The 14,149-nt window shown below is 48.3% G+C and overlaps 1 protein-coding gene across 8 annotated transcripts in view; it reads right to left on the reverse strand.

Moving 5' to 3' along the window:
* Window positions 1–4,279: 4,279 nt before the first annotated feature.
* Window positions 4,280–14,149, reverse strand: part of LSAMP (limbic system associated membrane protein) — a 999,229-nt gene continuing 989,359 nt past the window's right edge. For all 8 annotated transcript variants that reach the window (XM_088158973.1, XM_088158974.1, XM_088158970.1 and 5 more), the window contains one exon: window positions 4,280–11,699. In XM_088158973.1, coding sequence (XP_088015099.1) covers window positions 11,602–11,699 — 98 coding nt within the window. In that variant the 3' untranslated portion in view covers window positions 4,280–11,601. The remainder of the gene's footprint in view (window positions 11,700–14,149) is intronic.

A 14,149-nucleotide genomic window follows, 5' to 3' on the forward strand; every position in this document is an offset into this window, starting at 1 on the left:
AGCCTGTTAACTCAGGTATCAGGGGACTGCAACCCTAGAATCCTGGGCACAGACCTGAATAAAAACATCATCACCCAAAATGGGGCAGCAGCAGATCAATGATGAGGTGTGATTTCCAAACCAAGCCTTGCTGCCCTCCAGCCCTGTAAAAATTTTGGAGTAACTTTCTACTGGCAGAGTAACACTATTCCTGCTCAGCATTTTGTAATCATTTGTAATATTTTAAAAGACCTAAAATCAAATTTATCATCAAGGTTATTGGAGTGTGTGACAACTCTATTATGCATTTCAATTAGCCTTCCTCTTTGTGATAATGGCCCAAACATTCATTCCTCTGGTTTCCTGGTCAATGCACCGTTTTTAAGCTGAACTGGAAAGATGACACTTTTGAAGAGGAAGCAGTAAATGTTCTACAAACCATATACTCTGAAAGTATTAAACATCAGAAAGCATTGTGTAAAGGTCATAGTCTCCAACGTGTTCTCAAGTTTTTACAGATACCACACCTGCCACATGTGGACAGAATTCATAACAAAGACAACAGACCAATAAAAAGGTGTTAGGTACAGACATTTCTCTGGAAATCAATGCAATTTCCAGCTTTCAGATGAAAGCTCAGCTTGTTCTCAGTTTGCAGTTGACACTTGTGGCAATGTTGGTCTGCTGGAGAGTAGGAAGCTCTGTAGAGGGATTCTGGTCAGGGTGGATTGATGGGCTAAAACCACTGAATGAGATTCAGTGAGGCAAAGTGCTGAGTCCTGCCCTTGAGTCACAACAACCCCACACAGTGAAACAGGCCTGGGGAAGAGTGGCTGGAAAGCTGTCCAGCAGAGAAGGACCTGGAGGTGCTGGTTGACAGTGGCTGAACATGAGCCAGCTTGTTCCCCTATGGCCAAGAAGGGCAATGACATCCTGGCCTGTGTCAGAAACAGTGTGGCCAGCAGGACCGTGGCAGTGACTGTCCCTCTTTACTTGGCACTGGTGAGGCTGCACCTTAAGTTCTGGTGTTTTATTCATCACAGTTTATCGCTTTAAATCCAACTCTTTGCCGATTCTGACAATGCCTACTTTGGAAAGCAAAAAGCCAGTCTTGGCTGAGTTGCAAGATGTTTTTATGGACACACATTTTCCCAAAGCTTTTGAGTACCATAACTCATAACTAATTTCCAATTGCAATTTAGCAGTGCTTGAACATAGTTCAAGTTGCTCAGCAAGCAAAGATGAAGAACAGTCCCCAGAACATCTCATCACTTTTCTTACTCTTCTGGAAATTTTGAGTTAAGTGCTAAGAATTCAGATCCTCATTTACTGGTAGATCTGCATCACTGCTAATAATTTCCCACATACATTTTGCAGGAAGAACGGGGTAGATCTAATAATTGCTCTTACAGGTACAAAAAGCTCTTCATGGTGCTAAAAGCAGGAAATAATGTTAATGAGTCTGCTGTTAGCAAGGTGCACTATTGGTGTTATGCCCATGCTCATGCCTCACCAAATGCAAAGCTTGTTTGTTAACCAGATGCCAGTGTTAACAGCCAAACTGTCTTCCCATGGATAACTTAGTGTTAGTTAAATGTACCATTAAAAATAACTATTTAAAATGTTAAAGACGGGTTGTTCTTGCCCAAGGGTTTATCTTGTCTTCTTTTTAGCCTCAGCTCTAAGGTGGTGGAGGTGAAAAGGCAAAGACAGCTTTTTCAGATGTGTTCACAGCACTCACACTGAGGTGAAGCCCTGGGAGCACTGGTGTCATTCGTGTACAGCACCACAAACCTGGCCTGCTTCCACCTCAGTGACCACCCAGTAAAGCTCAGTACTGACCTTAATATCCATAGAGCACAGTGGTACCTCCTGCCCTGGCACTCTCCCACCAGGTGTGCTGTGATCCTCCACGCTGCACTTCCTGGCTCTCCCAGCACCATGGAAGGGAATGATAGTGATGGAGGAGGGTTCATAACCCATCGCTTCTCTTCCGTCTCTATTAGCAAAGGTGTGGTAAGTGCTACTCACCTTCATGTTTAACATCCTGCTTGCACCTCATGTGATATACCTCTGCTTAGCCCACTGTTTGTGCTGAGCTTCTGACAGCTCTGATTTTATTTCATTTCATATAATTTAAGAAAAGTCTGTACTCTATTGGAAACCAAGCTTAGACTGTTCTATATGTTATGTTCCAGAAAAAAATTAGCTGTAACTTTTCATAGAATATACCCCTGTTTTGTATGCAGATCTCAAGTCTCTGCCCCAGTGGACTGTAAATAGGCAACAGGAGAGACAGTGGAAGGTGGCACAGAGACAGTGAAGGCAACATATAGGTGTGTGCAGGAGCAGACCCAGAAATAAGAAGCCCTAGATTTTCATGCTCCAGCAGTGAGCAAGGATGAGACCACCTCCCTTCCAGAGCTGCAGCCAGGCTCTCCTGCACCCCAGGCTGAACCTGGCCATATGCAGCCTCGTGCTGCTACCCTGGTGCAGGCACATGCTGCCCTGTGCAGTGGCATAGTTAGCTGTGTCCTTAGGGGTCACCAGGAAATAGATTCTTCCACTGGGAAAAGGACAGTGATGCCAGGCTGTGACAGTCGGGTGGCATTTACATGACAGAGAGACATCCCCATGTCTTGGTTTGAAAGACAGGTATCTGCTAAGGAAAGGCAAGAGCCCCTTTCCTGAGATGCGGAATGCAACCCCCTCCCTTTTAATTATTTTAGGTCCAAATCAGAAGCCTTCAGGCAGGAGGTGTGGGGATAAGGGTAACAGTTCTTTACTGATATCCACCAAGGCAGAAAAAACAACAACAGCTATAAAAATTGGCAACAGAACAGAACAGTCTAGCTCCGCTCCACTCCCTTTTGGCCGCAGGCCGTCTCCCTGCGCTCAGTTCCCGGTGCTGTGGGGGCAGGGCAGGTCCCGCGCAGTTGAAGAGGGCTGGGTGATGGCGGTGGCCCAGGGGTGAGAGGGATGGGGAAAGTGACTCCCCCTCACGGTGTCGGTCGTGGTGCTCAGCAGAGTGTCCGGAGATAGTAGGGTGAGGTGGGAGAGCAGCAGAGCAATGTCCAACGGCAGGGAGCGTGGATCTCAGTGCTGGGATGGCAGGGGAAGATGCCAGAGCAGAGCCCTGGGCTGTCCTCCCACTCCACGAGCCAAGCGAGAGAGAGTCCCCGCTCCAGACCCCCCCCCGTCCCACCTTTCCTTTTCCAGTTCCGCCCCCCCTCCCCGTCCACCCACCCCCCTATGAGAGAACATTATCTGTCGTTTTAAGGTGAAGGCACAATTACTTAGCATAACAATGGGAGAAATTCCACAGAAAGAAAAGGGGAACAATTCAACCCCCAACACCCCATTATCGTCATTTGGCTGTAGATGTCTTGGATTCTTCAACCCTCACATTTAAATTGTCCACGTCCTGCTTTCTCCTTTGACCAGGTTTTTCCTGCTTCTTAGTTTCTTCACCCCTTTTGCTGTGTTTGCTTGTAAACTTGCCCAGGCTACTCTGCTGCCCTCTTCCTCCTGCTCCTTTCTAACCTATTCCTTTCTATGCCTGCTTATGACCATGGCACAAGACTCCTGCCTCTTTTCCCCTTGTCCTGGCTGGCCTTATTCTAAGCCCCAGGCCCTCTCCATTCCCCTGCTTCTCCACTCCCTCCTTGTCATAAAACCTGGCCTCTCCAGTGCTGCATCCTGCTGTTTTCTGGCCAGCATTTCCTGCCTCCTTCCCCACCACCCCTCTTCTCTCTCTCCACTATCTCAACCATCATGCTCTGTCTTTTGGTGCTTCTGTCCCGTGCTGCCCTAAGCAGCTCAGCCTCAGACTATCCTTTCCATCAGCTTCCTTGGTCTTCTTCTCCTGAGACTGCAGCCTTGATCCCAAACTCTATCTGCACACACACATACAATCATGCAATTTAACTAATTTTAGAAAACCCAAACCAAACAAGAAGCCGAAGGCAAGTGCTGACCTCAGGGATGTGCACTGCAGTTTTGCCTATGGCATCTCCTTCTGGCAACCCCATCCCACACCTATTTCCAGCCAGCCTGCTCTCTTCATCCCCAGGCACTGCACTGAAGTGGTCAGACTGCTTGGGGTTTCATAGCATCTTCACTCTCAAGCCACTGGCCCCTGCCGCACTTACAGCCCTGGACCACCTTGCCCCTCCAAGGAAGGTGATAGAAGGGGTAGCTTGGCCCACATTCCCCCTGTGGGCTGGAAAGTCACCACTAGACATGATCTGAGAGGAGACAAGGCAGAGTATGCAAGGCATGGAGGGGAAATGAAGAAATATTACCTCCTTTTCACGTTTATTTAATTTTTGTATTTTTTTGTATTTTTTTTTAAGATCACAGAAGAGCAGAGCATTCATACATGTAAAGAAACAGAAACGAGATAACAGAAGTTAAATACATTGAGAAAAGAAAAAAATAAAAGGCTTCTTTTTTTATTATTCCATCACTGGGTTTTGTTCATTTGTTTGTTGGCTTGTTTAGTTTTCTGATTGGTTCTTTTACACACACACTTGCGCTTTTAAAACTTTCTTTCACAGAGCTAGTTTCAAAACCAAAACAATGGCAAAAAATAAAATGGCCATTTTCTCGTTTCATTAAAGAGAAGTTCAGCTCATGTCTACAGTGCTGGGGAAAAATAGATATAAAGATATAGATATATATATATATTTATATGTATATAACACTGTTTATGAGGAGAGTTCTAACCACCCCACTGTGTAGCAAGAAGAAGGGACTGGCCTTCATTCTTAAGGTCTAGAGGATGAATCTTGGCTCCAGCTGGGAAAGTTGAATGATTTTGGGAGGTGACGGTGGCACCACGGAGGCAGGTTCCTGCTCTGTGCCCCTTCCTCCCTTTCCTGGCACACATGTGTGCTTCTGCAGGCACAGGCACAGGCACGCACATGCCTTCTCCTGGTTCCTCAGGAGGTCACAGCATAGCTGTGTGTCACAGACAGAGCCACGGCAGCAGCAGGGGCTGAGCGCCTGCCTGGCTGTGCATGATGGAGAGCGTGGGGAAGGAGAGTGCCCCAGGAGCACTCCTGCAGCATGTGTGCCGTGGAGCTCGCAGAGATGTGCGTATGCGCCTGTGCGTGGCCGAATGGGGAGCAAATGTCACAATTCTGGAGAAGGACAGCCCCGCCTGGGATGTGCCCTCCTCACTGGCTGGCTCCTAGAGTAGGCCTTTCTCCTTATCTCCACCCATGACCCCTATGTTACGTACAGAAACATCCACGCGCTTTTCCTCAGACACAGTTGGAGCCACTGTGGTGTCACACTGCTTTACTCACTGAGACCCATTTTGCTGCATGGTGAGCATGCCCTGGGAGGCCAGGAGGGAGCTCCTGATGCACCATGAGGACAGACAGGGAAAGAAGGGTCCTCTTGGGATGCAATCTCTGCCCCTTCCCCATCTGCACTGCCCAAGGAGCCCTGCTGCTCACGCAGCCCCCACCACCTGCGCTGCAGTCATGTCCCCCTGTCACTGCCCCCTCCTTCTCCACTGCCTGGGCATTCTACAAGACTTGCAGGGCAGTCTGAGTTGCTGTGGCACCAGCTAACCCTAAGATAAGCCTGCAGCAGGTGAAGGACCCTTTGCTTCCCACCTGCCTGGACTAATTAGGAGAGCTGTTCCTCTCGCCCAAGGCCTGCCTTGGCAGGTCTCCTCGCCTCGCTCCATCACCTTGACCCACAGAGGTACAGAGGACCATACCGATGAACTCTCACCAAGATGAGTTCTGCTGCCCTGATACAGCGAGTGGACCAACAAGCAAGCACCATATATTGCCCTAATGGGAGCCAACAATTAGGCAAAATTTTGGGGGTTTATGGGAGCTGCCTGATCGTTGTTCTAGCAAGTTACAAGAAGGAAAAGTGAAAGAGGTTGTAGTGGTGTGGCACAGCTCCTAGTCAGCAGAGTCATGCAATTAAAAAAAAATATCATCTTCTGGGCATCCCACTGGAAATGAAGCCACTCGAAGATTAGCACTGAGAGGCCATGGTCTGCTCGCTGGTGAACCTGAGAGTTCTGTGTGTGGATGATGGACAGCACTCATCCCTATCCTCTTCCACCAGCATCACATCTTGGAAATTGCCATCCAGCTTCTTCATCACTTTCCTGCCTCAAGTTTTGCTCCTCCCATAGGACAGTTTGCTCCCAGTATCCCTCACTCAAGAGGTTTTGCGTCCTTGAGTCAGAGAAGCAGTAAGATTCTGCACCATCAGGAGAGAGAGACAGAAAGAGAGAAAGAGAGAGAACTGGTCACTCCCCTGGCACCTCCTCTGTTATACTGTCTAGGTTAGCCATCCCCCATGTCAGTTGCTACATCACATCAATCACCATGATGATTAGGGCTGCAAGTCAGTGTGCTTGGAGAAGACGAAGCAGAGGTGTAAGGGGCTGGGAGGAGTAGAGGTTTTTCCCTGTGCCCATAGATTCCCTCACCAGGGAAGGGCAAAGTGAAGAAACACTGCACAAAAATTGAGCTGAAATATCATCTGCTGGTGGGGCTGTGAAGGATTCTAGCATAACTCCTCTGACTTCACAGATCTTCTTGTTTCATCAGGACTTTCTGCTGCCCCCCCAAATTCCTTCCAGATGTGTAGCTTCCACTCAGCTTGGAGACCACGTGGCTTTTGATGGTGGCTTTGTCCATGATGTGTGCTTGGACTTTCAGAATGGGGTTGCTCAGACAGGTGGCCTTGGGCCATGGTCTGGTTGCTAAGAGGAGCTGGTGGGGCTTGGATGTTCTTTGACCAAAAGTGGGGCAAGCAGCAGTGCACGAGCGATCTGTCCAAGTGGTGAACAGTCAGTGGTGTGAGAAAGATGTGCAGACAAAGACTAATTCTTGACACAATGCATTTCACCAATGAAATCTCCATGAATGGCACATTCACATGCACTTGGGGCTAGCATGGGGCGACACAACTTCACTGGTGAAGAAAGTGAGTATGGGGCAGGAGGAGAGGGTGCATCACTGAGCAATGAGCCCGCGAGTGCGGAGCTGCAAACAAACAGAAATGAACACAACTGCCAAGATAGACGTGTCGGCTGGAGCATCCCACATCACCCTTCCCAGCCGTTCAGAGACAGGTGTTTGCTTCGTTTTCCATCTGACCAGGCACACACTCCAAGCAACATGCTACAATCATGCATGGAGTTCATGTGGCTCGGGGTGGCTGCATTTCCCCTGTCCAGTTTCTTTCAGAAAGACTTGCCTTCACCCCTCCTCTCGGTCATCTGAAAAGGGTTAGAAATCTGCTAGCAATTATGGAGCCATATATGAAATCTAAGTTTTTGTTCCTCTGCTTGAACATTACCAGACATCTCATGTAACTCTTGTAATATTTACAAACCAGTAGAAGAAATACAATTTTTTTTTCCATTTTGTTCATATCTTTTTATAACACTAAATGTTAAATCTCCATCAATCAAACACAATTACACTGACAAGCTCAAGGAATTGGTGTCTCATTCCAAACTCCCATCTTCCCTGGTCTCCAACCAGCTGAGAGGCAGCAGGAAGCAAGAACACAGCTTTTCGGGAGGTGATGGGAAAGACAGCAATGTAAACAGGGAAAAGAGATGATGAGGAGAAACAGTTTCAGAGAGAAGGGCCTGAGACATGAGAAATGCCATTGCAACTTTTCTGTCAGAGGGTGGAGGGGAGAAAGAATGGGAAAAAGCATTAGACCTTGCCTGTGTTTCCTATATTCATCTGGGCTCACCTCTCAACAGGTGCTTTGAATAGTCCCTCAAAGTTCAGGGAGCTTGAGTTCAGCTTGAATTCAGGAGAAACAGGGAGATTTTTACAGCACCCTGTGGGGCCCACTGCAGATCACAGGATTAGATTCTTGGAGAAAATCAAGCTTCAACCTACCCACGATCCCCCCAGCCCTGCTAGAAACAGACATTGCCAGCAGTGGAGCTCCCAGCAGTTCTGCAGAAAACAGGCGTACTTGGTGTTGGTGGCTTTTCTCAGAGAGGTCTGCAACTAACTGGCTTTCACCCTGTTTCACAGCCATGCAACGGAGGCAAAGATCTGCCCAGGGCCTGCAGGAAAGACCAGATCCCAGCACTGGGGCTGGGACCATTTCCCCCACTAATGGGCAGATGGTTTCAAAAAATGCATGTCCAGCTTTTAGTGAGATATTTCCCTTTTAACCATACCCCTCTATGCCTTGACATCTAAAAAAAACATCCTCTCAAAACTCCTTTGAACCAAAACTGATGTGAGATAATGAGGTGCTGGGACTTGATGACCGCCACCACACTGTAGGGGTTTGATATGCGTGACCCCAGTGCCTAGGAGTGACCCCATGGTGACAAAAACACATACAGAGAACCCATGGGGCATGCGCTACCATAGCAACCATGTTGACATCAAAGAACCTAAAGTGGGCTTGTCTCAGCCCTTAGGAGCAGCCTGTCACAGCAAGACACTGCAGGATGCCCACCTTTTTCAACAATCCTGTGCCAATAAATCTAAGCATAGGTGCAGCCCTGAGAAAGAGCAGTGTGGTGTTTTCACTCCTGCCAGTAGGAAAGGATGCAGCTCCCAGACCTGGCTTCTGGGACCAGGATCAGCTCACGGCTGTACCAGGGAAAAGAGGAGGCCGCTGCAGCAGAAAATCTGGACTTGTTACCAAGACTGTGAATTAGATGGCCCTCCTGAAGGTTAGGCACAAGGACTGGGATGTATGAATGCTCTGAAGGATGCAGGGCATTTTTTTCATGGGCTGACACACACCAGTCTCTAAAGAAGATGCCCAAGTCCCATCAATGACTGCCCTATTTTGGAGAAAGGGAACCATCTCTGGACACCTTGGGTGGATTTCAAGCACCAGTTGCCCACTTGAGACTTGCACCCTGTTGCAGGTATGGCTTTGGGGTCTGGAAGACCATAAATTACCACCATCCAATTCCACAGCAGCTCTACATCAACTCTTGCATTGCCCAAATTCAGTATGTCTCACGTCTCTCTTTAATAAATTTCCTTGCACTTCTGGCTGCCTGGGAGGAGCTCCTGGCTGCCTGCTTTAATTGCGTGCCTGCTGCTTCTTGGAACAGCTGAGCTCAGCAGCGAGGGGGCAGCGCCGGCAGTGCCGCAGCGCAAGGCGAAAGCACCGCGCCTCACACAAAAAGGTGGGGACGGCCAATTCCCACTTTCCTTCCTGGCCGGAGACCACCTGGCGGGTATCCCCTCCTGCACACTGCAAGGCCAAGCTGTTTCCTCCTTGTCTGCATGTGAGCACGGCTGCCAAGCGTGCTCCCACTGTCCCAGTGCCCAGGGCAAAGACAGAGGAGTAAACTGGCTGCTGCTTGAAAACTGAGCGCCTGTAAAACGCTGTGCTGTCGTGGGATGGTCACTCGACTTCAGTGGGCTAAATCAAGCTCTCCCCTGTACACTCCTCTCTCCAAAAAAGGCCTACGTGATAAACCCCATGCTTTATCATTTTTGCTGCTGGTGGATCCTATGGCTTGTGACGTGCCAGGGGACACCGGAGTCTTCTCCCCTCTGCCCCACCCACACACAGGCACTGAAGCCCCTGCTCACTCCGGCTGCTGCAGCAGACCTTGTGCCGGCGTGGCAAATTCCAGCCACCGCCCAACATTTTCTCAGTCCTGTTTCTCACAGCTTTTTCTCGCCTCCTCACTTGGGAGGCACTAAAGCCTCTCTTGTTGGCACCTCTGTATATGATTCTGCCATGGGAAGTGTGGGGCACTCTCCAGCAAGACCAGCATACTTGAGATAAGAGAAAAGCAGGGGAAATTGCGCTGCCCACTACTTTGCTGCATCATTTTAATCTCCTTCTTTGTAAACCTAGGATTTTGGACCTGACATTTGTTTTATTTCTTACATTCACAGGTCCTGGCCATATTTTCTGACCCAATTTCTTTCAAATGTGGAATTTGCAGTGAGTTTTGTAATAGCAGTGGTGTACAGCACACACATGCACACACACACTCACCTTTACACAGCCTACATTTCCCTTTAAACTGGGAGGACAGTACCAATAAGAACAAAAACAACAAAGCAACGAAAAAGGGTATTGGCTCTATTTTTGCATGTCTACCAAAATGGTTAGGAATGATCAGATTGTGGTTTTGATGTTGAGGTATTGTTCCTATGCACACTATATCTAAAAGGAATGGCTGCTTGGTGATGTCCGAGGTCTCATCACTCACATCACTGGCTCAGCCTCCCATCCCCAGGAGGAATGGTGGCTGTACTCTTCAGTCCATAGTGTTGTAGGCCAGTCCTGCTTTCTTCTGCTTGCTTGGACAATTGCACATGAGTGCACACCCCCATGAGCGTGTGCAAGCACTCATGCATAGCACAGGCTACTATGCTGGTACTTGGAGGCTGAGAGCCAAACAAGTTGGAGGTGGGAGAGGAAAAAAAAGCCTAGACAAGGGTGCAGACTGACTCTTGCAAGCAAGGTGGCCAGAAGACAAAAAGCCAGTGAGGACACAATGTGAACCTGTGTTGCAGCTGCCCCTCTCTCCTCACCCCTCTTCTCTGCCTAAGTGATCTCTCTGCATCTTGTCTCACACTGACAAGGCAGGACATTATCTACAATAGGATGAGCGTATGTACACATGGACTGTTCGTTTTGCATGCTTAGAGAGAGCAAGATAAAGACAGAAAGAGTGAAGACGGAGCAAGAGCCACACATGCATGCACGCACGCACACAGGCATACACAGGAGAAAGAGAAAGACACCTGGTTGAATTGGGGGAGGGGAAGGAAGAGGATTTTAAAAGAAAAAAAAGTAGGCTTTCAGTAGAGTTGACACAGCTTTAGTTCAGGCCTGTGGGGCGATGTTGCATGAAGGAGGGGACAGGAAAGAAGGTGTTTAGCAAGGGCTGGGTGCACATGAGCGCAGGGTGAAGTGAAGAGAGGATGGGGTTCTTCACAGGACACCAGTGTGCAGAGAGCTTCAGGTGACTTGCTCTGGCTTGTGGCTGTTTGGGTTTTTTTGGTTTTTATTTTCTTTGCTCTTTTTTTTTTTTTTTTTTTTTTTTTTTTTTAATTTGTTTTTAAAAGTATGAACTGGCTGAGCATTAGCTCACAAAAATGACCCAGGGCATCCAAAAAGTTAAATGGCTATAGACACCGAAGCAAAGACCTCTTTCTGCAAAAGAAAGAAAGAGGAGGAAGGAAGGAAAGTGAGGGAGTATGGAAAAGAGGAAGGAGGAGAGAAAAGAAAAGGGATCTTTTTGATTGGCTTTGTGGTTTTTGTTGGATTGTTTACATTGCAGCATCCTCCGGCTACACGATTCTTGCTGGTGCTCCATTCTCTCCCTCTCTTCATGTTGCCTCCTAGGCAGTCGATGACTTGACAGCCGGCGTTTCAGGTTTTGGATTAAATGTTGCTGAGTCTTCTTTGCTGTAATTTTTCCTCTCCCCCCTCTTCGCTCCTGAACACACAGAAGTTGTGAAAGAAACAGTCGTCTCTCTCTCTCCCCCCCTCTTTTTTCTCTCTCCCCTCTCTTCGCTCTGTCTCCTGTATAACGCATTTTGTTTTGTGTGTTGTTGTTGTTGTCGTGTTGTTTTTTAATTATTATTAATATTATTATTTTAATTCTGATTTGTATTAACATTTGCTGAGTAGGCAGAGCAGGGATGCTGCCAGAAGCCACAGTGGGATGGCCAAACTCATGGAGCCGTTGTCTACTCTCCCTGTGCCGGGTCCTGCAGGGTGCGAGAAGGGAGAGAAAAGAAGACAAGATTACAGGAGGCTGGGTGAGATGGGGGCAACACAGGAACACAGTGCTTCAATCCCAGGCTGCTCCTCCAGTGGTGAGTTTGGGCTGCAGGGCACAGCTGCCTTCCCACCTTGGTGAGCCTCTCTCCAGCCCAGCTACAGGCTGCTGTCTGCCAGCTCATCAGCATCCTCCTTCCCTCAGCCCAACACTCCAATGGTATGTGGCTGTCCCTAAACAACATCCACACTGGAGGAACAGGGCTTGGAACAAGTGGGAAGGCTCAGCCCTGGCTGCTGACCACAACCCAACCCTTGCTGTGCCTCCAGCTGGGAGCTGCTGGCCTTCCAGTACAGGGATATGGTTCACACCTTTGCATTTGCAGCCCCTGGTCACTACCCCCATGCCTGCCCACTCCACCACCTTCCCAGTGGTGGCCCTGAGATGCCAGGACTTGTTGTAATTCTATACAGTGGCCAGTACTGGTCTGCAGGCAGACACCAGCTCCACAGGATTCATCACAGTGGTCCCATCAATAAAACATGGGCCCAACCAGCAGACACTCCCCTCCCTCCCAGGGCTGCACCATAATTATTTTTTTCTGAATCGGGGTGGAGGAAGGCGGAGGAGTGCTGTGGCACTTACAGCCCTGTGGCATGACACCTATGAGGTGAGGGTGCAGGGTATGCCAGGGAGGTTGATCTTTCCTTGGGGTGGGAAATGAAGTTGCACGTGTGTGCACGCACATCCACAGGCTCTGTCAGAGGGGGCAGGGAGGAGCACGCTGCTGCAACAACAAATAACACAGCCTCACTCTGGGAATATTAAGTGCTAACACTCCTGATATCTTCTCATTCATCCTCTCATTTATGGGTTCCCTTTTCTGGATGACTTTAATGGCAGTGATGCTGTTTTAAATTCACCCTGCAATCCCAAGCCTTGGCAGCCTTTTCTTGATAATTGGTCAGGGAGGTGTAAATGGCTGTGGTCTGTAAATGCAGGCTCACCATGTATACGTGCATGTAAAGTGCTCATATATATATGCATGCATGCACATGTACGTGTACATTTATACATATATGTGTGTGTAAGATGCTGGAGTGTGGAGATGGAGATGAGGTTTTATGTTGGAACTGATCCTGCTGTGGAAGAAAAAAGTCATGCTTGCTACCAAGAAAAGCTGTTTCTGATGGCAGAGGGGAGCAAAAAAAAGGCCCTGTCATGAGGCTGAAATACAACTGCTCCCTCACAACCTGCAAAGGTGAAGAGTCCCACTGCTTTCCTGGGAGCACAGTTGCTACCCACAGGCTTGCTCAGCAGCACAGTCACTATTAAACTCAAGCTGGTGACTAAAAGGCAGCAAATCCAAGAGGGATGTCTCCAGAGTCCCTCAAATTCCGTTGTACTTTCATTTGTCTGATTTCTTCCTAAGGTAGCTGACTAGACTAGCTGTTTGTACCCCAGTTCTATTTTTTGATTTTTAAGTAAGTATGTGCTGATTTGTGTGGAAAATTTTTGTTCCATCTATGCTTCTTTTTTTCAGCTAGTCCACGTGCATCTTTCGTGGCTTGTCACATAAATCCTACAACACTGGCTTTTTTCACTCATTTTATTTCCTCCCCTAAACTCAGGAACAAGTTTCACTTTAGCTACTACACCTACCTCACCTGTGTTTCAGAAAAAGCACCTCTCACAGCCAGATAATGGTGGGGACGCTGTTTGGGACCATTTCCATCCCTTTTTTTGCACAAAACGACTCCTCTGGATCAGCAAATAAACAAGAGCACATCAAGCAGTGTGTTGCCCACAAAAAAATTTCAGCCACCACATTTTTACTATCTGGCTTAAACACTATTTGTCTTAACACACATGGACATATACCTAACATACTCGTGACAACCATTCCTCCTCTTTGCCACTTTTCTAGGGTGTCCATGCAACTGGAGCAAGGGCATTTGCACCAATAGTGACACGCAGTGCACCCCCAGCACAGCAGAGGCAAGAGGACATTTGGCCTTGGCTGGATATTGCTGCCTTAATGCATCTAAATGCACGGATCAGAGTTTGTGAGCTTGGTGGGGACTGAGGGCAGAGGCGTGGAGTGGTGTGGAGAAGAGATGAGCCTCTGCAATATCTAGGTAAAAGAGAGGACACACAAAGACATGTGGTGTGATGGAAGACTTGGGACAGGGTCACACCAGCTTCTGTTCTGCTTGAGCTTGTGTGTCTAAGTTTGAGATCATCTGAAAAGCTGAAACTCCCATCTCCAGAGATGAAAAATGATACATGTTCTCTTGGCTCCCTATGTGTCCCAGTCATGGTGGAGCTGGCTGCAGAAAGCCCTCCATGTGCAGTCCTGATCATCTTCTGTGCCACACCACAGGCTCACACCAGCAGCTGTTCTCACCAGCAGGCCATGAAGGTGTTGGGCAGTGTGTT

The sequence above is a fragment of the Sturnus vulgaris genome, chromosome 2 (genome assembly GCF_052056855.1).
Source record: "Sturnus vulgaris isolate bStuVul1 chromosome 2, bStuVul1.hap1, whole genome shotgun sequence".
Lineage (NCBI taxonomy): Eukaryota > Metazoa > Chordata > Aves > Passeriformes > Sturnidae > Sturnus > Sturnus vulgaris.